Here is a 27,303-nt window from a genome sequence, read left to right as displayed (position 1 = left end):
GCTGTTTTTGGTCGGGTGTAGAGTTGGCATTAACACACAGCCTTATTTTGGCTCCCACACAGATTTACATTTCTTTCTGCTCTGCATTTTGCCAAGTTGAGCAATTAGACCAGAAAAAAAGCTTCACCTTTTGCTAAGAATTTAAAGAGAAACATTATTTTCAGAGCATGTCAATGTACAGGAAGGGCAAAGGTGTGTTATTAGGAGCAAATCAGTAGATTGAATCAAAAACAAAGAGTAATCAGATCCAGTGGTGACTGTTTAAGTTAATGGTGCACAAAATGCAAGATATTTTCTCTCATTTTACATTTAATTGATGTAACAGCACTCTGTTATCCATTTATGAGCTCATTAAACATGACCCCTTTGCTCACAAAATGTATTATTTATTTTTTTTGAAAAATACAAAGATACCTATAAACATCAATATTTTATATTTAAAAAAGACAAACATAAGTGATAGATACGTAACATGATGGGCGTTATTAATATGAAAAGCATCTCAGCACAAAAAGCATCAAGTCTCACCCAGAACTCAGCACTAACATACAGAAAAGACACAAATACAATATACACAGCTAAAGTCAAAGTGATTAGCTCTCCTTTGAAATAGCTTTTCATAAATATTTCCAAAGTGATGTTTAACAAAGGACTTTTTTTCACACTATCTCCTATTATATCTTTCCCTTCTGGAGAAAGTCTTATTTCTTTTAGTATGGCTGGAATAAAAACATTTATCATTCATTCACTTTCCTTCGGCTGTCCCTTTATTCATCAGGGGTCACCACAGCGGAATGAATCACCAATAAAAACATTATATATGTATAAAAAATTTAGGTCAATAGTTACTCGCCTTAATGTTTTTTTAGAACAAACCGCTGTTGTCCAATAACTTGCCAAACTAACACAGTTAACCTAATTAAACTGCCCTCAAATTGCACTTAAAGCTAAATACTAGTATCTTGCAAAGTAAGAAGTAATATATTATGTACTGTTATCATGGCAAAGACGAAAAAAGGAATTAATTATTATGTTTAAAATGTTAAAATAAACCTCGTCTGTTAAACAACACTTTTGAAAAATTTCAGAAAGAAACTAAATTTCAGAGGAGGGCTCATAATCGTGTCTTCAACTGTAAACGGCAACACAATCCTGAGCGTTGGAAGTAAAGGCACCAGAGGGTTTTTTTCTCTCCTTCACAAACATCCAACACATGCTCATTGTGAAAACGTAGTCCTGCGGACGTTTCTGGAGACAGCGAATTACGTTTTTTTTACATGAACGCTACGGGGTGGTGTGACACCATTCCTTTTCACGCTTACAAGCTGACCGGTTGCAACCAGTTTGTCCTGTTAGCGCGCCATGTACGTTGGTGGACTTGAGACGCAGGGAGGAGTTGACCACGAAAATGGGGATCGAGTCTGGTGAAGATCGGTTCCAGAAAGCAGGTAAGACAAAAACAGAATCCAAAAAAACAAACAAACAAGTGAATAGCAGGGTGAGAATGTGGTAAAATCTGAAAATGTGGTAAAAACAAAATCAGATGAGGGCTTTTATTGTTTTGGATTGCTTTTGAAACATGTTGGTTGGGTTTAGGAAAGCGGGTGGGCAGGTCAATCGATAAAATTGGTTGGGTTTAGAGAAGAGGGAGGGTGGGTCAGTCGATCATTCGCTCAGTCAGTCAGAAAGTCTGTCAAAAAGTGAGTCGACAGCGGCCTCTGGTGGGTTTATGCGAGAATATCATGCGCGAATGACACTCGCGAGGGAAATTTGAGATCTCAAAAAGCGTCCACGGCGACCTCTGACGGATACACGAAAACAAAAACTGAAGAAAATCGTGCCGCCGGGACGTATTTCGCGGTCTCCAGAAACGTCTGTAGAGGTACGTTTTCAGAATGAGCCTGGGTTGCAAACATCCCATCGGTTGCATTGTTGGTTAAAGTGCAAATCAAGCACTTGTGTGAATGAAACAGATCTTTTGTCTTCGTCAAACAGGATCATTTGCTAAAGCAACTTGAACATGTATCAACTCCCTCATGCAGAACAGTTAGTGGTTTTCCTCTAGAAATCATCAAAACGCCTCACAGTGTAACGTTGCCTTTGACCAAAAAAAAAAAACTGTACACTTCCTCCAGCTTTGGTGTCGATTATTATTAAAGCGCTGACATATAAACACAAAATCACGATGCTTTTCTCTGGCGCTACGATGTGGCTCTACAAGAATGGCTGACTGTCATTCATGAAATGTCCACTCTCTTTTAAACCAACCGCAGCTGAAAACCACAACCACCCCCCAAAACAACCCAGAAAACTCTTCAGCATGAATGTGTGTCCTGGAGAAAACAGCTTGTTTTGACACTACAAAGAGGATATTATGAAGCATGAACGTTGAAGGAAACATCTGTCGTAAGCAGAGACTGTTTTGTTCTGAGCTGGTGGAAACATCTCAGGCTGTTGAAACCAGAATCGTTAAGTGAAACGTTATGTGGAGTAAACCATTTCCATTCCCGCTCTTCTTCAAAGTCTTAGTGCATTGGCCTTTGAGAACGAGCCGTTTGATGCTCATTTTAGTGTCTCGTTCACTTTACAAAGGCGTAGGGGAGATGTTCTGGTCTTCAGACCACTGATACTCCTTGCGTAGGGGCGGCCAGAGCAGTGATGATGTCCGGACGCTCGATGCGAGTCAGAGCCGAACACAACAAACCCAATGTGGAGCCTTCCTGCTGGGACCAATCAGTCATAAGGGTGTGGATGGGGTCCTGGCCCCGTCCGAAGACGTCCACACGCTCCTGTTCATAGCCTAGCATAGCGGCTAGCTGTTTCCAGCTTCGACTGCCCCCCTCCGCCAGAAGCCCCTCCACCTCCTCCTGTCTGTGCGGAGGCAGGTTTATGTAGAGTCGCGTGTCCTGTTTGCTGTCCCGTTTGCTGCCTGCACGGACGACCAGGAGGACTAATCATTAATCATCCCACACTAAATCAGCCAGTAGAGATTTCCACAGATTCTTTAGTCCAGTTTCCCAACCCTGTTCCTGAAGGCACACCAGCAGTACACATTTTCAACCTCTTCCTATTTAAACACACCTGAATCAACTCATCAGAGCATTAGAAGAGACTCCAAAACCTGAAATGAATGGTTCAAATAAGGGAGACATCCAAAATATGTACTGTTGGTGTGCCTACAGGAACAGGGTTGGGAAACACTGATCATTAAATCAGTTTATTTCCTTATAAATATACATCCTTATAAATATACATTTATTCAGTTTTTATATTCATTTCAGTAATAGTATTAACTAATTAACAATACCTTTGCTGGGCTGGCTTTCCTGAAGGCTGTGAGAGTCCAGGAAGACACCACTGTCGCTGTGCAGTTTCTCTCCTTCCCCTGCATTATTCAGCTCTCCGACCCGAGCCTTCACCAGAGCCTGCTTCTGCTGACATGATTTCCAGCTGGACACACACACACAGCAGTTCACACATTTATCATCATGTAAATGCACAACTATTATACTTCCTACTCAGACATTGTGTATATATATATATATATATATATATATATATATATATATATACACTCACAGGCCATTTTATTGGGTACATCTTACTAGTACCGTGTTGGACCCCCTTTTGTCTTCAGAAGTGCTTTAATCCTTCATGGAATAGATTTAACAAGGTACTGGAAATATTTCTCAGAGATTTTGGTCCATATTGACATGATAGCATCACGCGGTTGCTGCAGATTTGTTGGCTGCACATCCATGATGCGAATCTTGCATTCCACCACATCAGAAGATGGGTCATCAGAAGATGGCCATCAGAAGATGGGTCACTGTGGTCATAAAGGGATGGACATGGTCAGCAACATTACTCAGGTAGGTTGTGGCATTGACACAAGGCTCAGTTGGTACTAATGGGCCCAAAGTGTGCCAAGAAAACCTCCCCCACACCATTACACCACCACCACCAGCCTGAACCGTTGATACAAGGCAGGATGAATCCATGCTTTCATGTTGTTGATGCCAAATTCTGACCCTACCACCTGAATGTTGCAGCAGAAGTCGAGACTCATCAGACCAGACGACATTTTTCTAATCTTCTATTGTCCAATTTTGATGAGCCTGTGCGAATTACAGCCTCAGTTTCCTGTTCTTAGCTGACAGGTGTGGCACCCGGTGTGGTCTTCTGCTGCTGTAGCCCATCCGCCTCAAGGTTGGATGTGTTGTGTGTTCAGAATTGCTCTTCTGCATACCTCGTTGTAACCAGTGGTTATTTGAGTTACTGTTGCCTTTCTATCAGCTGGAACCAGTCTGGCCATTCTCCTCTGACCTCTGGCATCAACAAGGCATTTGCACGCACAGAACTGCCACTCACTGGATATTTTCTCTTTTTCGGATCATTCTCTGTAAACCCTAAAGATGGTCATGCTTGAAAATCCCGGTAGATCAGCAGTTTCTGAAATAAGCGTGGCATGGTTGTTGTATTGAGTAAAGTCACTTAAATCTTTCTTCCCCATTCTGATGCTCGGTTTGAATTGCAGCAGATTGTCTCGACCATGTCTACATGCCTAAATGCATTGAGTTGCTGCCATGTGATTGGCTGATTAGAAATTCAGAAATTTGCGCTAACAAGGAGATGGACAGGTGTATCTCATAAAGTGGCCGATGAGTGTATATATAAGTTGTAATGTATATTTAAGGCTGTTTCATATCAGTAGTGTTCTGAAACGAGGATTCATATTTTTTTAATGTTGTGGTTTCTTTTTGGTTCGGTTTGCTTTCATTAGGCAATATTTTAAAACAAACCAAACTGTGTCACATACTTGTCAACAACTATCTGTTTAGTCAATGTGTATTTGTTTTATTTATATTCATGCTGCATCAGAACTACCATATTGCGCAATTCCAGATTGTAAAAAAGTACTCATGTCCTTGTGAAACCCGTAATTAAAATTTGTAAACTGGGATTTTTCTGATAGCTATGGTTTGTGTCAGTGACTACAGAACCTCACACTGAACCACAGAAAAAAGGTCGCCACTTCCAGTAGAAACATGTAATGAAGTAGTTATTTCAATAATATGGTTTAAGTAACAATCACTACTATTAACTTGTGGCTTATAACCTGCCTGTTATAAAGATATTGGCTGTTTATTAGTACTTCTTCATGATCTTATTAACTTTTGCAACTATAGATGTCTTCATAAAAAACGAATGTGAACAAAGAAAAAGACAAGAACAGAGTTACACATAGGTTCATTTTGTCGACTGTTGCTACAGAAACAGATAATGGCCAGTCCGTGAATGTGAACAGCACTGAGTGGAATGCCACGTGTCATCTTGGAATTACGACATACATTATTTACACAGCATTAATTCCAGGATTCTCCAGGTTATCCTATATTTCATTTGAAAAGCATTAGCAAAATACTGCTAGTTTTCAAGTGAAAACTTGCTTACTCACCAGAAGCTACACCATGTTGTTCAGCCAATCTTTTTTGACGTGGATTGCTATTTTCGCATTATTAACAAAAAAAAACCATATCATATCAAGAAACGTATGTGTCAAACAATTGTCAGGCTTGGAGATATATAAGAAAGCAAAGAACCACCCAACATGAGTTACAGGACTCGTTAGATCTGCCCACTTTGAATCAGTCACAGGCAGAGAGTGAGTGAGCGCAACAGAGGTTGTGTATCTATATGGCACAGGCATATTTAATAACTCATAGTAACATGCATTAGCTACCTCTTCGCAAATATTTTGAGGAAATTTTTGAGGTGGTTCTTCCACATCAGCTCGCTTGAAGAACAAATCTGTGTTCTTGTTACTCCAACGAGTAATGAAGGCTACTAAAGTGTGGGGGAAGAAATGTGATCAAAACTGACCGGAACTACTTGTGCATTTAATAATTTCAATCGCACACCTTTCGGCCAATCAGAATCAAGAATTTCAGCAGGCCATGGAATAAACTATTAAAAACGATATAAATTATTTAGCATAATTATTTTGCTGTCTGAGCTCACCATTTGTAGGCGACGTAGAGCAATAGGCCGAGCACCACAGCAGCCAGTACAGACACGTACACCAAGATGTTGTTGTTGCCACCTTGGTCCTGCGGGGTGAGTCGAGGGGCTCCGGAGCCTGGTGCTGGGCTGATCCCAGTTTCTGTTTCCTCATTCGGTGTCTGCCATCGAGGGGATTCACGAGGACCATCAGAGCCAGAGGGCCGGGACAAGATGTTGAGGTCTTTTACTGCAATAAAATATTTAGAAAAATGTGTAATCTGGCACTGCATTTATATATTGAAACAGACATATTCAATTTCTTATTATACACACATTCAAACTAGGGCTGCAGAATATATGGTTTCAGCATCGATATCGCAATGTGAGCATATGCAATAGTCACATTGTAAAGATATACAATGTCCAGTCTGAATTATAGCTGACCAGGAGCTACAGAATTTTATTAAATCACTGTATTTATATGGAATTTATATGATTTATGCAAAAAACATTTTTTGCTTAGATTTTTTATATTGTTTTTAGCCTAAATATCTACATTTCAAAGCGAAAACAAGATTTCACTTTTCCCACTGGCAGATAATTTCCTTAAAACAAGCAAAAGAATTCTTCATTTTTACATATTCTTCTGATTTTGAAAACTAAACAATTTTTTTACTAAGAATCTAAGATTTTTTTTTTTATATTTGGACTAGAAACAAGACAAAACCAAGTAAGAAAAGTTTTTTTTGCATTTCGACTATTTAATTTCTGTACTCGAATACTGTTAAGCCTGGTTTATACTTCTGCATCAAGTGATCGGCGTGACCCAAGGTGCATGCCTTGCGCGTTGTCGTGCATTTATACTTCTGTGCCCTGTTTGTGTTGCTCTGCAATAACACTTCAGAAACGCTAGCTGGCAGCAGGTTTGTATGTTCCTCTGTGTCAAGTTTCTTCGTTGGTGTTTTGTTTTTTCTGAACGCTACCTTAATGTACAAGTAGCTCAAACTTGCTCTTTTTGAGGCGGGAACCGAAGGACGTGCAACAACTTTAATCATTAGGCAAACGAAACAAAACTTTCCACCTGGAGCTCATCCATGCAAAGTGTAGTTACATTTTTCTGAGAGGTGCACGCCAGCGTTGGTGATGGCCATGCTTGGCTGCACCAGAGCGTACGCGTGCGCTTGACGCAGAAGTATAAATCAGACTCCACAGAAAACCGTGGAATAGAGCTATTAAAACCATCTTCTGAAACTGTATTTGTATCACAATATTTATTGCAGAAAAATAAAATATCACAATTTCAGATTTTTTCAATCTCGTGCAGCCCTAATTTTAACCTTTGTGGTCAGAATAAAATAAATAAAATGAATGCCAGTGTTCAGAATGCATTAAATTAAAGTTCATGAAGACACTTCTTTCCATATTTTCAGTTTTTTTACAGAGATTACATTAATCCTGTTTTGAAACTACCACTATGCTGACACAGGTATTTGTAGCTCCACCCTCTTTTCAAAAGACAACAATCTCATTTGAATTTAAAGTGACAGCAAAGTGCTTAGAATCACCAAGAGGCGACACTCAATAGAACGTTCCATTGCAACAGCAGCGTCCAGCGATTCCTCCATTCTGAAGTGAAAGTGATCAGCCGTCCATTGGATCTTATTGCTGTCGCGATGGCAAGCAGCTGCTTTGTTTTTTATTTAATCATTTAAAAAGCACATCAAAGCTGAAATACAACTTGAAAGACGACAATACCACACTTAAAAGCATAGATTGGTGATTATCAGCACTTTTAATAGTTTATTTTACAGACTTAATGTTTAATATATTAACCATACTCGTTTTCTTGAAACTGTCACTTTTAGGTGACATTACTTTGAATTACTTTAATTAAATATTTTATGCACTGACATAATACATATTAATACTGACATGTTCAGTTGAATTAACATGACTTTCAAAATGGGATGTTGATAACAGATTAACAGCTACTTTTTGTTAGAGTATTATATTATAATAGTACATAATATTTTTTCCAGCATTGTCTGTTAAAAAAAAAGACTAATAAAGTTTTTTATTTAGAAAGCTACTTTCTCCAAATTTATTTATTTTTTATTTTTATATATATTTTTATTCATGATTTTTAAAGCTGTCATTAAAAATCATGGAGGCCATACAAACTTCCAGTTAATGTAGTTTTTGTTTTAGTTTTTGTTGCGTATCCTCATTTTTGCTTCACCCTAATTTGAGTGAAACATAAAAAGTAATTAAGTAATTTTGTTAACCTTACTTTCATGTTGTATGAGAAACAGACACTAGATATCAGATGTAATAAACTTAGTCTTGTCAACATTTTGAAAATTATTTTTCAAATAGTTCATCAGTTTTTATTGGGATATTATTTTAAAATGTTACTTTTCAAAGGGGATATACTCATTTTAACTCATATTTAACTAAATATTTTAAATCATTCTGTCCAGTTAGTTATCTGTCCTGTTTTCCTATTAGAATTTTCATTCCAAAATGGCCGCCGCATGACACTAGCGGCATCTAGTAGCTGTTTCCCAAAGAGCAACAGAATATCGCATCTTAGTGATTCTATGCTCACACAAAATTTAGATCCAAGCCTAAAAGAGGCAGTTTTAAAGAGTTATAAAACATTATTTGTGTAGTATTTTGAGATGAAACCTACACATACATACTCTAGGGACATCAGAGACTTATTTTACATCTTGACCTAGTCCACTTTAAAGCTGAATTAGTATTGTATTGTTGTAAACTGAAATGTTTCATGACTTTCTGATTCTAAATAGATGTGATCTGAAAAGCTGAGCACTTGAGCTATCTCTATAAATGAATCAATGCTCATTAGACTCACATTAGTTTTAGCTACATATCTCAAGGGTACCCTAGAGCATTGAAACACCTCAATGGCAAAAACCCACACAGATGCTCTTTTTAGCCTTGGCATGAAAGCCACATCTGACACACATCTGCTGTGAGGCTGATTAACACATCATCAGCGGACGCAGACGCAGCCCGACAGGCCAAATACCAGATCCAAATGTTGAGGGGTGTGGCATGGTCAGAAGGACTCTCGCCCCACACCCTCTGTCCTAAAATAGATGGCGCAGGCCTCGCACAGATGCATGCGCTCGCAGGCGGCCTGTGTGGATCAAACAATGCTCTGACCTCGACAGGTCGACTGGTCTGACTGGTGTCGCCACCCTGCAGGGAACAGTGGGCGATGTGGGATGCAAACCACTAACCAGCTGGTTAACCTCCAAACCCACTTCAAGGGATGTTCACACAAAAATGAAAATTCTGTAATCATTTTCTCACCCACAATTTTTTTTCAAACCTTGATGAGTTTGTCTTTAATGGAACACTAAAGAAGATATTTTGAATGTTGAAAATGTTGAAAACCTGTAACCATTGACTTAGTATTTTTTTCCTGCTATTCAAAGGTTACAGGTTTTCAGTTTTTGTGTTCACAATATAGAAACTTATAGAGATATGGAAGCACTTAAAGGCAAGTAAATAGTGAGTAAATTTTCCATTAGTTTGGTTGAACTATGAGGCGTCACGGTGGCGCAGTGGGTAGCAGAATCGCCTCACAGAAAGAAAGTCACTGGTTCGAGCCTTCGAGCATTTCTGTGTGGAGTTTGCATGTTCTCCCCGTGTTCGCGTGGGTTTCCTCTAGAAAGTTGATGGTTCCTTCCACAGTGGCAACCTCAGATTAACAAAGGGACTAAGCCGAAAAGAAAATGAATGAATGAATGGTTGAACTATCCCTTTAACACGTAAACCACTGTTAATGTTTTTTGCTTTTTTTCATGCTTTTTAAATGACAGTTCATCCACCTTTATCTGCACATGACTACTGAATTTCAAAGTTTTAGAGTTGACCTTTATTTTCAAAAGAATGGAAACAAATCATATTAAATAATAAAGTTGAACTTTTTCATTTTTGAGCCAAATCTCAAAACCACTGCGCTACAGTGTGATGGTCTGAAGCAAAGTTCAATAAATTACAACTCTTATAAAAAATTTAATTAATAAATACCACAGGCCTAATGTTACAAATTGCTATTTTAGGCAATATTTAAATTTTGTTATCCATATATTTCTAAGAGCATAGGAACATAATACATTTTGTCACTGAAACCATGTCCACAATAGTGTGACACTATATGCTAATTTTCATTCATTTATTCATTTTGTTTTTAGCTTAGTCCCTTTATTCCACAGTGGAATGAAGCGTCAGCTTATCCAGCCTATGTTTTACACAGCGGATGCCCTTCCAGCTGCAACCCAGTACTGGGAAACACCTATACACACTCAATCACACACATACACTACGGTCAATTTAGTTTATTCAATTCACCTATAGTGCATGTCTTTGGACTGTGGGGGAAACCGGAGCCCCCGGAGGAAACCCACACGAACACCGAGAGAACATGCAAATTCTACACAGAAATGCCAACTGACCCAAGCGACCTTCTTGCTGTGAGGTGACAGTGCTAATCACTGAGCTACTGTGTCGCCCCTATATGCTAATTTTATATCAGGCAATTCCATTGAAAACTTTAATTAGTTGAAGGACCACATTCAACATTATGTGACTGAAGCCCCCTGTGAAGCCCATGATGTGTACCTGTTAAGTTTTTATCTACAAGTTGTTTTATTTGACATATTTAGCTTTTTTGGAAACACTTAAGAATATGAAAATAGTGTGAGAGCAATTTATCTTCATTCATGGATACTTATTTTCATTCATTCATTCATTTTCTTTTCAGATTAGTCCCTTTATTAATCAGGGGTCACCACAGCGGAATGGGAAACACCCATACACTCTCACTCACACACATACACTACGGACAACTTAGCTTACCCAATTCACCTATAGTGCATGTCTTTGGACTTTTGAGGGAAACTGGAGCACCCGGAGGAAACGCATGTAAACATGGCGAGAACATGCAAACTCCACACAGAAATGCCAACTGACCCAGCCGAGGCTCGAACCAGCAACTTTCTTGCTCTGAGGCGACAGCGCCACCCACTGTGCCACCGCACTTATGATGGTATCATTTTTTATTTATTTTTTTGCAATTGATTGTTGAAGCTTCACATCATATGGTATTATCACAATATTGACCTAAGCTGTAAAAAAGCGTACTTTCACAGATATAATAACAAAAATACTTAGTGTATTGCTTTATTATAAATACATGTTCCGTGTTAAATGTTTCAACCAAATAAAATTTCCATTAAAAACATTTACCAAGTGAGAAAAAGCCAGATCTATTACAATTACTATGATACAGAGATGTATTAGTTATTAACTCGATTTAATAAAACAATTACAACTTGTAATACGATTATGACTACAATTTCAATGCATTATTAGGTTTTAATTAAAAATTAACATAACCTAAGAATAAAGGTGCTGTAGGTGATTGTCTTCAAAAACATTTTTTGTTGTGCTGGTTGAAAGTCTCTTCACGTTCCAATAGTAATGATTCAAGTAAATGATCTAAATGTATTTTATATTCTGGGAAAGGCATAAGACTAAAAAATGTTCATCCAATTGAATATTGTCGGGCTAATTCCCATAATTCTAAGTAGCCAAAACTATCCGTCAGCAAATGTAGATTTATACAATTGCAGCCATTCATACAGAACGTTTGCACGTACATGCGCAATCATGAGGATAATGATTAAAACACGTCACTTTTTATTACAGTTTATTGAAAGTTATTCCCATAATTCACACAAAACATCATGGGATGCAGAAAAAAAAGTTGCTACCTTGAGAAGGGTATAAAAAAAAGTAACATTTAATTGTTTATAGGTCAAAGAAAAATTACTAGTGTTTATCTTCTTAATCCGATCATGTCTGGGCTGTTGCTCATTGCTCATTGAAGAATGAGAAGAACATTTGAAGTCTGTTTTTTTCACACACTTCTCTCTGACTGAACACAGGTGTCTGCCACATGTGAATAATCTAACCATACACATGCACACACACACACACACACGCACACATGCAAACGCAAATGTTATTATATATAGCTTGGCACAATCTTGATCCAAGTCACACATGGATCTCGGGTTACGTTCACACAGTTTCTGTTTACTAGCAGGTGTGTCCCATCAGTGACAGATAAAGTGCCCTAGATCCAGAAAAGGAAACTTCTTATAATAATCTAGTAAAAAAAACATCTGCCAATTAAAAAAATGCTTTGTTTACACTGGTTTCATGAAGCTGAAAGAACATTTATAATAAAAAAGATAAATCAATTTAGTGAGTAAAAAATATACATAAAATAGATGGTCGAATTATCATTTTTAGTAGGCCTGTCACGATATCTACTTTTTGTTGTTCGATATATTGCACCAAAATATATTGTGATAAACAATATTACTGCCATTTTAAGACCATTTTATGCCCCTCATTATACAATGCCAGAATGACCTTATAATATCCTCATAATGCAAGTACATTCTTCCAAAGGACACATAATATTTTATTCTTAAGATTATTTTATTTACTTTTAGTCATTTGAACAATTTAATAATTAGGCATTGGACTCAGAATGTAAAAACTCATATCCTAAATGAAAAACAATAAATGTTATAAGAAAAGTTGAAGGTAAAACATAACAGAAGCTGCCATATCTGCTACCATCTATATTAGCTGTCAGATACCCACATGAAAATATACTATAGTAATTTATAGTAGATACTATACAGTGGTGTAGTCCTAAAAAAATAGGTGGTGTACTATTACCCACCCAATCCAAATTTTAAAAGTAGGCAAAGAAACGACGAAAGTCAATGTATCTTTGATTCATTTAATTTATATATATATATATATATATATATATATATATATATATATATATATATATATATATATATATATATATATATATATATATATATATATATACACACACACACACACACACACTGCACAGCTGTGGTTTTCTGACTAACTAAAAAACAAGTTTAGGAGCGGGATTCTGCCGCCGTTTTTATATCAAATTTAAAGGGCACTGAGGCAATCATTTAGTAGTGTACAGGTAATCGCAAAGGTGTTAGGGGGGCTGAATGGAAATATAGGAGGGCTAAATCCCATGCTGTTTTAGAATTTTACTTGGACGTTTCAGCGAGATTCATTCAGCTGATTTGTTGTGATCTTCGAAAAACTCAAATACTCAATTCACAAAAATTAGGAAAGTCTAATCACCAAAACAAGTGAGTATACCGAGAGTATGATCCTCAGAAGTCGTAATACCCAAACAGCTCGTGGAAAAAAGTAGGCATACTGAGCATATGCGCGTATAGCAAGGACTACACCACTGATACTATAGTGTTTTTTAAATCATACTGGCACTGAAACCTCCAATAGAGATCGAGATGTTGCACAATCATCACATAAAATGTTGCTAGAATTGTTTTTTATATATGGACGGTTGATTGAGGTCATGTCCATGTGTTGTGCAATAAGTCGATATATTGATTATTTTAAAAGGCCTAATTTTCAGAAACTCCTTTTAGCAATAATACATTTATTTCTAATAAACTAAGCACTTTACAAATATAATTACTAATAAAATATTGATAACATCACTGTTTATATTTCACAGCTTTATCTGATAATTGTAGAAATGTTGAAATATATTGTGGCTCAGTGCTTAGCACTGTTGCCTTACAGCAAAAAGGTCGCTGGTTCGAGCCCCGGCTGGGTCAGTTGGCATTTCTGTGTAAAGCATTTCTGTGTGAAGTTTGCATGTTCTCCCCATGTTCGCATAGATTTCCTCCGGGTGCTCTGGTTTCCCTCACAGTCCAAAGACATTTGGTATAGGTGAATTGAATAAATTCTAAATTGTCTGTAGTGTATGTCTTGTGAATGCGATAGTATATAGATGTTTCCCAGTACTGGGTTGCGGCTGGAAGGACATCCGCTGTGTAAAACATATGCTGGATAAGTTGGCGGTTCATTCTGCTGTGGCAACCCCTGATAAATAAAGAGACTAAGCCAAAGAAAAATGAATAAATGAAAAAAAATTTAAATTAGAAATAATAAAAGATCATTGCATATTCTTTTAAAGAACATCTTTTAATAACTTCTTTTGTCTTCATTATGATATTATATAATTTAATATAAGGATTTTTCAAAATTAAAAATATAACATTTTGCTATTTAAAAAAGTGTTTTTATAATTATTTTTTGTTTGTATGAATTTCACAGTTTCCCACAACATCTCCATATGACTATATGATGATGATGATAATAATAATAATAATAATAATAATAATAATAATAATAATAATTACTATTATTATTATTATAGTCATTTTACAATACGACAATACAATAGGCTTGGGCGGTATAAAAATTTTGATACCGTCAAACCTCCTCCTTATTTTACCTCCGTATTCGGTATTACTGTGCATAATAAAAAAAAATTATGATGTAAGGCTCAGACAGTGTCACCAAACTGTTGGCTTGTGCCTAAACCATATATGCAACCTTAGGTTCGCGGTCACCAGCTTGTCTTGATTGTATTAGAAATCTGCGCGGGACGCTCTCTCTCTCAGTCTCACACACACACACACACGCACACACGCACACACGCACACACGCACACACGCACACACGCACACACACACACACACACATAAACAGCATGCTCGGGAGCTCGGGAGCTATATTGTTAGACCGCCCGCTCCCATTCAAATTACACCAGAGTTACCGACCGCTCACGTGCTTTATTCAGAAATTTATTCCCGCACCGCAAAAAATCTGGTCGGGTCCCACGACTCCTGCGGTACAGCAGCAGAAATGCAGACCTCTAGTTTGTGTTTACCATGTCTCCCTTCTCGTTCGGTCGAAACCCAAAATACTGCCAAACTGCAGAGGTTGTGTTCTTTTTTCGAGACCAGGTCACTTGGTGCGCGACTCGCCATCTTACCTCACCTCTCTCTCTCCCCTCCACACTGTCCCGTGATGACAATCACGCATACGCATTTTTAGGCATAAACTAAATAATATTTAATATTTAATACTTGTCTCCTACATAAGTGCATTGTTTTTTAAGATGGTATAACGGTATTGAAACTGACACCGTTGCTAGTTTTAGATCCCGCGATATACCGTATTACCGCCCAAGCCTACAATCCAACAATAATAATGATAATAGTGATGACTATTATTATTTTTATTATTATTATCATCATCATCATTACAAACTTAATAAAATCTTAAAATATTGTTTAATATTGTATAATAACAATTGTATAATAAGTAAAATAACAGGATAAAAAATTATATAATAAAAATATGCAGTTTATTTGTTTCTGAAATCCATCTTTTGTGATTCAATAATTACACTAAATCATTTGACGATTAATTGTGTGTGTGCTGTGCTTTCACTCACCTATTAGATTTCCCATAAGCGCCCAGTGGGCTATAATATAATATGAGCTGGCACTCACCCATGCAGACGGTGTCAGAGTCAGGCAGGCAGGGTCTGATCTCCACCTCTTCATCTTGACAGCGTGCGCAGGGCAAGCAGGGCTTCCTGTCGCTCGCCTCCTTTGAGTAGGTCCCTGGTTTACATGGCTCACACTTGGTGTCTCCCAGTAGCCCACAGGCCCGAGACACTCCACTTCCAGGCCCACACGTCCTGCAGGGTGCACACATCCCATTGGTGCTGTCCTCATCTCGCCACAGGAAGAAACGCTCGCCACAGTCGCACTGGGTATCCTGTGTTTTGGTGCAGCGTGCCAGCTGAGGTATACCGATGGGGCAGCGGGCACACGGCTTACAGGATAAAAGACTCTCAGAGTCTGAGAACGACACACCTAGGAGAGAAATAAAGTCATTATCATTATCAGATACAGCATCCATAAACAAAGCTCTCATCTTCCTTTTGAAAGTTTCCAGAATTCCTCTGGAAGTTTTTGGACTGATCTTCAAGCAATTTCAATGATTTTTTCCTTTCAGTTGTTTTTTTTCCCCCCTAATCACTCTCCATTATGACATCCTCGACATCTTTATGATTGGCTATAACTGCTGGGCTGTATATTGAGTTTGTATGATATATTGACATATTTTTAAAAAAGCATTTATGGTAACATTATTATAGGGACTGATTCTCTAATGATCTCACTGTTAACTAGTGGCTTACTACCAGCATATTATTAAGATAATGGCTGATAATTTCTACTTAAAAAGTACATATTTTGCATGATCTTATTCCACGTTTCTAATACTACCCAACACCTAAACCCAACTACTACTAAATTAGCATCCCTTATGGTTTGTTAATATCGAGAATTGTACCTTAAAATTTAGAGTGACTCAATATATAATGAGGCAATACCCTTTATATAGAAAAGTAGTAGTTTAATATAAGCACAAGCACATAAAAAAGCATAAGACACAGAGTAGCTGTTTATGAAAAGTCAATCTGTCCTAAACTTGAGTAAAGGCTTTAAAATAAATCATGGTTACACTTCATTTTAGGGTACAATTCTCACTACTAATAAACCATTAACTGTGAATTTTAGCTCAATAAACTACTTATTTGTTGCTTATTATTAGTTATTAATGTAGTAGTTGGGATAGGTACTGGGTAGAGATGTAGGGATTAGGGATGTATAATAAAATTTTGAAGAATATGTGCTTTATAAGTACCAATAAATAGCCAATATCTTAATATCTCAGCCAATAATAGAGATAACCACTAGTTAAAAGTGAGAGTTTGTACTAAAACTAAAGTGTTGCCATATTAAGAAGTATAGGTTCTTGCACTGTTACTAGCACTGTTTAACGTGTTTGATATAACATGGTGTGTAAGCTGAATTCCACAGGTTTATCCACCACCAGTAAATGTAAGAAAGTCATAAAAATATTAAATATAACTTTCATTAAACTTCATGACTAACTATAAAGTGACTGCTGTAATGGGGAAAGCAGTGATAATTTTAACTTCTGCTTCGAGATGCATTATTATTATATTTTTTAAGATTTCAATGTATAATGTATAGCATAGCCATGGTTACATTCACTACATTTGATTTGTCTTTAATATTGTTTCATTTAATGACACCTATCAGGATAATAAAACTTGAATTTTCACCATCCATATATCTCAACTCAGCCCAAATATACAGAAATGTTTTTTTTTGTTTTTTTTTGTTTTTGTTTTGGGCCATCGCTCAGCTCTAGTTCTTTCTGTTAATTCTCTCTACAGATTCTGCAGTCTTGTTTAAATTACCATCAATTATCTCTTGCATTCCCATAAAACTCTTATCCATTTCTTTGTGAAACCATGCTGTTGCGTCAGACCAATAATGTCTCGTAACTTCTTTAATTTATTATCATCTGCTTTCTTCATGTGTTTGACAAATATCTTACACTAAAAACCTTCATAGCATTCAGATCCTCACTGTAATGTGAAGTTTATGTTTTGAAGACACTCACCATCTTGGCATGGCTGACACTTGGTGTCTTCCTGGCCACAGCTGGTGACTAAACCAGTGCCTGCCGCACACATGCTGCAACATTCACCTGTTTTTGTGAACTGCTCACTGGTGCACGTCTTGCCAAAGGCCATCTGCAAAAACAAAGCCACACAATTTACAATACTAATTGCAATTTGTAAAATAAGTTAGTTACCTAAAAGACAAAAACTAGCATTCAGAATGAGTTTTGGCAGTTTTGATCACTCTCAGATTCAACTTGCTGAGGAGTTAATCAGGACCAAATGTCTTTACCGAAGCATGTGAAATTTGAGCATGTCAAAATGCCTTGTTGGACAGTGTTAAGTAGGGCTGTGTGATTAATCGAAATCGAATCGCAATCGCGATTTGAAACTTTGCGATTAGCTAATCGCAAGAGGCTGCAATATGAAATATATATTATTTCATTTTCCACTCCCAGGGCAAATGCGTGACTGCTGTCTCTGTGTGCGACAGTCGTCTGTGTGTGACAGTTTTACTAGCCCATTGAGTGACCACACTTTTGTTCTGCCCAATCAAAATTGCACAACTAAACTATGCGGAACGCCCACAATAATAAAAAAACAAACAAGAAAGTGCAAACAAGTGGGATGGCGTCTGCTGCTTCAGAAGCATTCATAGACGAATTAATATCACAGAAAAACATTACATTGGGTTAGCGCCAATAGCCTAGTGGTTAGTGTGTCGACACATAGCACCAAGGTGCTCGCGGTGAACCGAGTTCGATTCCTGGCTTTAGGTCCTTTGCCGATCCTTCCCCTAGCTCTGCTCCCCCCACTTTAATGTCTATAAAATCTCCACTGTCCTATCCCAATAAAGGTGAAAACACCTAAAAATAATAAATAATAAAAAAGAAAAGAAAAGCATTACATTGGTAATATATCTTGGTTTCGAAGTCACAGACACCAAACACAAACAGGTCATTTGTAAGAGCTTTCGCAGAATTGATGTCATAGCATGAAGAAATACAACAACACCAAAAAAAGCACCACAGCCAGCTATTTGAGGAGCGTCTTACTAAAAGTCAACTAAAAGTATTGCCGGTGACACTCAATCTAGTAGCTAGCAAGAGCAAAGGTAAAAACTTCGCTAAAGACACGGTGCCTTTTAATGCAGTGACCAAAGAGGGATTTAAAAACCTCATCCGAATGCTGGAAAGGGGATATACACTACCGCCTTACACGTATTGTTGCCATTTTGCAGTAAGACAGCTGTACGCTGAATGTCGTGATATTTTTGAAGCATCTGTGATAATTATTTTATTTTAGACAATATAAGCTAAAGAAAACAATGCTAGTTTTGTGAGTGTTCTATATTTTTATAATTGTTATTTTTTGTTTGTAAAATAAGCTACACTATATCCAGAATTTGATGTAAGGTCATTTTATTTGTGTTTACTGTTTGCTCTAGAGAAAAATTAGTGTTTAATTTCTGAATATTTAAAAACAAATTTGAATAAATATTGAAGTTTGTTAATATATTTACAGTTCCTTTTTAACTAACACTCACTGCATTTTAGCAGTAAGAAGCTACGATACAGATTATTGAGCTCAATCTTGACTACAAAACTAAATCGCAAATCAAATTGAAATTGCAATATCACTCAAAAAAAAAAAATAAAATAAATCGCAATTAGATATTTTCCCCAAATCGCACAGCCCTAGTGTAAGCTGAATTTGGAAATTTTTTTATGTTTTTGTTTATGCACACACACACAATTTGGCTGTGTTTAGGCAGTATTGTTTATGTACGGAGAAATGTTGTATGGCATTTTGATGTCCTTCATAAATATGCAGACACCAATTGGCTGTTGTGCTTATTAATGAATTTAGACAGTCATGTTGTCATGATCAACTCACCCATTTCATTTAAATTCATTTGGCCTTGACATCTTCCCAGAGACATAAAAATTTACTACATTATACCTTGTATACCTCACTAAATACAAATGATTATTATTTGGATTATATGTAAAGATCGTACAGTTCCAAACAACAAAATGCTGTTGAAGTTTACACTCAAGAACAGAAATTGAATGAACACACAACCTTTTATTTAGAAGAACTTGCATTTCCATGTTGTTTAAATACAGACATGAAAAGGGGGCACTATGTTCAATCAAACACTCAAACAGACTTGTTCCTATACCCCAGTGGAGACTTTCATAGACTTTAAGTCACATCAATAAGATTTTCAATTTCATACTAAGCTATCCAAAAAAGGTGAGTTAAGGATAAACTTATCAACCTCACTGACAACATCTGGCCATATCACTTGCACAGAGATGAAGTTTAAGCACTTGAATTGCGCAGAGTTTCCAGAGAGCCAGAAGGGAGATTTTAAGAAGCCCTTGTGACTTTAACAGTCCAATTGGATTGTAAATAGAGAGTGATTGTAACAACACATCCATTTGCATAACTATAACAACACTAAAAAGCAAGAGAGGCAGAGCGTCACTACAGGATGTGTAAAAGCCTCTCTCTGAAGGGAATGCAGCATTATGTGTATTAGCGCCCATTTCAAAGAGACGCATCATCAGTGGCGGACCAGCGGTGCAGCTCAAGACCTCAGGGGAGGGTGTGATGTGTGTGTGTGTGTGATGTGTGTTTGGGTAGGAGAGAAGACTTTGATGTCCCCCCAGCTCCGCAGGTGTGATATAGGAGGTCAGTTCTGCGGCATCTTAACCATGCATATTTTTAGGAAAATTACCCCTCACACACCCCCGCCGCTTCACAACTGCCCCCTGGGGCTCTGACAAGAGCCAGCAGATGCCTAACATGTAAAGCTCCTCCAAAGAGGGAAAGCAAAACCCACGCAGCCTCTCTGATGTCCCTCTCTTCTTCTCTCTGATCTCTGTTGGGACGAGCGAGCGTGTGTAAACCTGTTGAACGAGCGCACGCTCATAATCTCAGAGAAACACTGATACACATTTGTATGCAGCTGCCCACAGGACAACAACAGGCACTTTGGGAGGAAAAGGGGGAACTTTGTTTAACATTCCAGCTACACTGAACTGTCAATGAACATTGAGTGTAAAATTAATGTTAATTAATTAGCTATTGATAAAAAGTGATCATTTTTCAATGTTTAAAGTAAAAACAGCAATGTATTTTAACCACAAATTTGAATGTTGGTATTTATATTAACTATCAAATTACATAAACAGATAAATAAGTCTTTGCAAAAAATATCTGTAATTTGTAATTCAATGTAATGTTTTTAATATGTTTAATAATAATATTTAATATATGAAGAGTTCAAATGCAAAAACCTCCAAGTGCCACTTAAAATTTTCTTCTAGAATGAGCACATTTCTTAACTTGTTTCTTAACTGTTTTTATTCAGTTATCCACATTAAAGGCAATGAAAATGACCAATTATTCGCCATTAAAATTTAAATACTGAACCACAAGAGTCATTCTAGAAGAAATTTTGAAATGGCACTTGGAGGTTTTTGCATTTGAACTCTTCATATATTAAAAACATTATATTGAATTACAATTTACAGATATATTTTCCGAAGACTTTTATTTATCTGTATATGTAATTTTGTGGGGGCTGCACGGTGGCGCAGTGGGCAGCACGATTGCCTCATTGCAAGAAGGTCGCTGGTTCAGTTAGCATTTCTGTGTGGAGTTTGCATGTTCTCCCCATATTCTCGTGGGTTTCCTCCGGGTGCTCCGATTTTCCCCACAGTACAAAGACATGTGGTATAGGTGAATTGAACAAGCTAAATTGTCCGCAGTTTATGTGTGTGTGAATGCAAGGGTGTATGGGTGTTTCCCAATAATGGGATGCGGCTGGAAGGGCATCCGCTGCATAAAACATATGCTGGATAAGTTGGTGGTTCATTCCGCTGTGGGGACCCTTGATTAATAAATGGAATAAGCCGAAAAGAGAATGAATGAATGAAAGAATGAATGTAATTTTATTGTTAATATAAATACCAACATTCAAATTTGTGATTGAAAAAACAATGTTGCTTCAAAATTGAAATATGATCACTTGTTATCAACAGGTAATTAATTTTGTATCTGAACTAATTGCTAATTTGCAATGCATGAATAAATAATGCTATTTATTTATTATTTATTAAACATTATTGTATTTTATAACTTATTTACATTTTTTCTATTTAATACATTTTGGGGCGGGATAGTACAATGTGAATTAAAATGATGTAATATATTTTATACTGTACTGTTTACTGTATTTTTAAACAAAATTATAACAATAAATCAATAAAAATTTCATAAAGTACAGTACTGTCCAATGATTCATTCATTCATTTTCTTTTTGGCTTAGTCCCTTTATTAATCAGGGGTTGCCACAGTGGAATGAACCGCCAACTTATCCAGCGGATGCCCTTCCAGCTACAACACTGGGAAACACCCATACACACTCTTTCACACACATACACTACGACAAATTTAGCTTATTCCATTCACCTATACCGCATGTCTTCGGAATTGTGGGAAAAAAACGGAGCACCCAGAGGAAACCCACGTCAACATAGGGAGAACATGCAAACTCCACAGAGAAGTGCCAACTGACCAAGCCGGGGCCTGAACCAGCAACCTTCTTGCTGCAAGGCAATCATGCAACCCACTGCGCCACCATGACGCCCACCCCTCTATTTATTTATTATTTAATATACATTATTTTATAACTTATTTTAATTACTATTTTTTGACAATTAATATTTTTTGAGGTGGTAATGTACATTAAGAAATATTATATAATTTGTTCTGTACTCTTCACTGGGTTTTTGTAACAAAAGTAAAATCAATCAATATAATTACATAAAGTACAACACAGTCCAATGAACTGTGCAATGTATATATACAATAAAGAAATTAACACTTTGACTCAGAAAATGTACATTAAATTGAGCTAATGCGACTGTAAAAACATGTATAATGCTACAAAATTTTTGTTCATCTAAAAAAATCATTAAAAATAATAACAACAAACCTTAAAATATCCAATATAGTATAAGTGCAGCAAAGTTAAGGAATCTTAGAGAGAGAAAGAGAACTTTATAGGCACTTTATATGAAATACTCATTGGAAAAAACCTGGAGTGTTACTGGGGCTTATTACAAGACCTTTGAACATTTATGACTTTATTAACATTGATTACAACTTATTTTTTTAAGTTACCATATATGGTTAATCCAAATTTAGGGGACATCCTTAAAACAAATTAAAAGCACAGATAGGGTGGTTTTCTAAGAGTAGTTTCTAAGTAATTTAATGGGAATTTTCTTTGCCAGTTTCCTAATATGGTGTTTAAGACTCACCACAAAGTAAGCTGAGAGGGAACTTAATGTCCTCAAACGTCAACCCATGTAATTTGCTACTAATTTAACTTAACAGAAAGCATAAAGAGTGGACAAATGATAAATCAGCTATAAACATTCAGGCAGAGCAGGAATGTGGAGGAGGGTCTCAACAGACACCTCCACATTATACACACAGAGACAGAGAGAGAAAGAAAGTGCATATGAATGAAGCCACTTCACACAAAACATCTTTGATCTGCCCAAACATCTTGTTCCCTCTTCTGAGAGACAATGGATGCTACATTTATTGGTTCCCATGATGTAGGTAAAATTGGAATGATGGAATCTTCTGAAAATTCAGGGATTATTTTTAATCCACTTTTTGTGTTACCGCGTTATTGACTGATTGATGTTTTTTGTCTTTGGTATACTAACATGAAACTTTACAGATTTATTCCAATTTTCAGGTTTGATCATACATTGTAAAAAATACAAAAAGTAATGACAACAAATGTTATTATGTCACTTTTTCTTATTTTAAATGACTTAAGATTATACTTAAGTATAATCACTTCATAATTTAGTCAGATTTCAACATGTTTTGATGTCATACAAAGATAAACTAATTATTTTTAGTCAGTTTGATTGAATCAGTTGAGATAACCCAAAGTTTATTTAATTTAACTAAAAAAGATTAGCGCAGCAAGCAATAATTGTATTTATATCATTTGATTATTTTATATAGATTTCAAAATGTGGTTTTAGTTTTCAGTCTGTTGATTTATTGAGTGATTAAAATTGTATATATAAAAAGATGATTCCAATATGCAAACAAAATAAATACATTTAAACCCTTATTCAACCTTCTGATTCTAAAAACATATGCTAATGTTGCATATTTTATTAGATAATGGAATGAACATAAAATATTTTATAAACATGTAAAAAAACACAATTTTCCTCTTTGTTTAAGAGTAAAAATAAGTTAGATATAGCCAAGCAGCAATATTCTGTTAACAAAGATGACTTTAGATCAGGACCTAGAAGCAGCCCCAAAGCCTCATTAAACGCACCTGGATCAGCTAATAAGCTCTATAGACACTTGTAACTCCCAGGAAATTGTTGGAGCTAAACTCTGCATTGACCGTCCACTAACAGGACTGAACACCCCTGATTTAGATAACACTGCAAAAAAATGCTATTATTACTAAGAACTTGTGTCTTGTTTCTAGTACAAATATTTAAAAGTTCTTACATCAAGATGCATTTTCTAGTAAAAAATATAGTTTTTTTTTTTTTACAGAAATAATAAATGAAAATTAAGTGAGTTTTAATAATCAAAATAAATAATCTGCCAGTGGGGCGAGTAAATTAATCAACTTTTTGCTTTGAGTTTACTTGACTTACTCAATACATATATATACATATATATATATATATATATATATATATATATATATATATATATATATATATATATATATATATATATATATATATATATATATATATATATATATATATATTTAGTTGAATCAAATGAACTTTTCTAGCCATCTCGCCAATAATCAGTCAAATTGACTAAAAATTAAAGTTCAACTTTGCATAACTACATTGTAAAAGTCCTGGTTGTCTTAATTTTTTAAGCTGAATCAAATTAACCTTATGAGTCTATTAAACTTATATTATGTTAAACTGACTTAAGCTTCAGTAACTTATATAATAAAGAAGTTAAAAGTTAGAACATGATCCATGATTAACATTGTTTAATAAGTTACAATGACCTAAAAACATGCTGTCAGGACTAATTGGTCATAATTTTTCTTACAGTGTACAAAAATTTTGTTAAAACCTGATTAACTTATTCAATTACAGTAGTATGAAAGCATTTGTTATAATGACTTTTTGTTTTTATATATATAATTTTTTACAGCATATATATATATATATATATACACATATATATAAATGTCATATTATATCTGGGCTTTTTATTGCAATAATTCAGCTGGGATAGTAAAAAACTACATCTATTACATTTTTTAACCTGTTGGCCTGGGGTGTTTTGCCTTACGCTGTACAATGTAATAAAGGAGCACATGTGTGCTGCCCATAAGTGAGCTTGGAAGGAGAACGATAGGAACATGAAAGGAGTCAAGAGCCCCAGGAGGCAACAGTGATTGACCCCTCACCCTCACCAGCCAAACATACAACCACAGACATCCTCTGAGACCGACCTACAGGCCGAATGCTATCTTATCTCACTGCAGACAACAGTAGCAGAAGATAGATTTCAAAAAAAGAGTCAGAACACATTAAACGGCAGCCTAAACACGACCTCGGCCCTTCAAGATCATTCCCAAACACATCAGTCAGACTGGGTTTCTCTGTCAAAACGAGAAGAGACAGGGTGAACAAAATAAATAAATAAATAAATAAAACTGAGGTTGTGAGTTCAAGAGGAAACCGCGATTCTAACCCCCACCGATAGAAGTAAAGTGATGTGGCTAAATGGAAAGTCAAATTACTGAGCTGCAAATTCTACCCCCTCGCTCTCCACAGACCAAAAGAAAATGATGATAATTACAATGCTCCGGATATCCCGGGCCCCAGCCGTACTTAAGCTGTGGTTGCCTATCAAGCGAAAGACATGAGGCAGGAGGGGGGCTGGGCCGGTCTGCTGCTATCCCACAGACTGTTTGAACACACCAGGAGACATGGATCTGGATCAGGCCAGTAGCATTTACTGCATTAACTAGCACTGACCTGAAATAAGAGTGCAAAATCGTCAAGCTAAAAACACTCATGCTTTTTTTTTTGTTTCTGGAGAAGTCTCTAACAGTCAAAACAAAGACTGTTCTGATTAACTGTTTTAATTTAGAGCATTTTATTTTGGTGGTTGGTTTAACACAAATAAATCACAGGGCCATTTGGCTCTGCTTTGACAACTGCAGGGCGTTTTGCTCGGAGTATAATTTATCATTTAGAAAACAGGATGAGATACATCTTTCCATTTGGATGGTAAATAGTCAACATTTTATACCGGCTGAGAATAACAGCAGGCTTTAACACTGGAAAAGTGTGAAAAAATAGACACGCACACACAAACACATTCTGAGAGACATAGGGTGTTACTTTCCTGTCTGACTTCTTTGCTTTTGTACCAGGCAATATCCAGAATTTATTAAAAACTAGTGAAATGGAATGGAAGATTTTGTCCAGATAAGCACTGAAAAAACATTCTGCATAATATGACACATGCTTGAAAACAAAAGTGGATAACTTTTTTTTGTTTATGTTTGCTGAATGAAATAAAATAAATAACCTGAATCAGGTTGTTTTGTTTAGTCATAATTGTAGCATATTTCAATGTATTTTTGTTTAATAAAAGCCAACATTCTGTTTAGTTATAAGATGCGTTATAAATAAATGTATCATTATTTCAGATTTTTACATGATGAATGAAATGAAATGTTATGCGAATCAGGCAATCTTCTTTAATGTCATAATTGTAACACCTTTCACTGTAGTTGTTATGATAGCTGACATAAAAGTAACTTTCTGTTATGCTGTTAAATGTATTTATTTCGAACTTGAAGTAATCTTTTTATTTATATTTTTGATACGTTTCATTTACAATGTTTGAAATAAAAGTGAACAAACAGGTTGTTTGATAAGCATATAACAATAAACATTAGTGTTACAAATAGCTGCTTGTGTGTGTTGTAAAAACAACACTTTTTTGCTTTCACATAGTTGACAGTTTTTGAATTATTTCTAAGTAAACGTGTAGCAGAAAATGGGCTAAACAATAGGCTTACCAAACTTTGTGATTGCTAGCTCAAAAAACAAACATACAAACAAATACATCTAAGAAATACGTTATAGAGTAAGTTAAAGACATAAAGGGGACCAACATTCTCCAGGCTCTTAATTAACTGGAAAGACCCTGTAACGTCGGAAAATATGAACCGTGGAAACTGTTTAAAGCCACTAGTACCCAAATAAATGAGTAAAAAACAACAACAACAACAACAACAACAACATCAAACTGTAAGGAGATTAAATAGCATTAATAAAATACCTAACAGCGGAATAACTCACCTTTACGGCCAAAATATAAAAGCAGAGTTGAAGTGCTGCAGTTGCTCCTTTCATCTTCGGGACTTTTCCTCAGTGTTTAGAAATTAATAAAAGAGTCTCTTGTGCTCAAAACGCACTAATATTCATAACCACAAAGCACACACAGGACATCTACCAAACATCAGTGTGGTTTGGACTCTCCTCCATAGACGTTAACAGTCTTCTTCTCACAGAAGTTTTCTTCTTTCTTTCTTCAAGGCTTGCAGCAGTAAAAGCGGATAATCCTCGTGTGACGTTTTAAAACATCAGTACATCATCTCTCTTGTGTCTCCACAGTCAGTCTGCCAGTTAATGCCGATCCTTCACCCGCTGCTGCTGTGGTCTCGGTCAGCTGGT

The 27,303-nt window shown here is 36.2% G+C and overlaps 1 protein-coding gene across 1 annotated transcript; it reads right to left on the bottom strand.

Moving 5' to 3' along the window:
• Positions 1 to 369: 369 nt before the first annotated feature.
• Positions 370 to 27,303, bottom strand: nradd (neurotrophin receptor associated death domain). The gene is made up of 6 exons (XM_056475782.1): positions 26,929 to 27,303; positions 17,503 to 17,635; positions 15,510 to 15,878; positions 6,022 to 6,250; positions 3,308 to 3,450; positions 370 to 2,929 (listed from the first exon to the last, which is right to left on the bottom strand). The coding sequence occupies exons 1-6, from the start codon at positions 26,980 to 26,982 to the stop codon at positions 2,616 to 2,618; spliced, it is 1,242 nt and encodes a 413-aa protein (XP_056331757.1). The 5' UTR covers positions 26,983 to 27,303; the 3' UTR covers positions 370 to 2,615.

This window comes from Danio aesculapii, chromosome 16 (genome assembly GCF_903798145.1).
Source record: "Danio aesculapii chromosome 16, fDanAes4.1, whole genome shotgun sequence".
NCBI classification, from domain to species: Eukaryota; Metazoa; Chordata; class Actinopteri; order Cypriniformes; family Danionidae; genus Danio; species Danio aesculapii.
The sequence above is the reverse complement of the archived record's forward strand: the minus strand, read 5'-3'. Positions and strand labels throughout refer to the sequence as shown.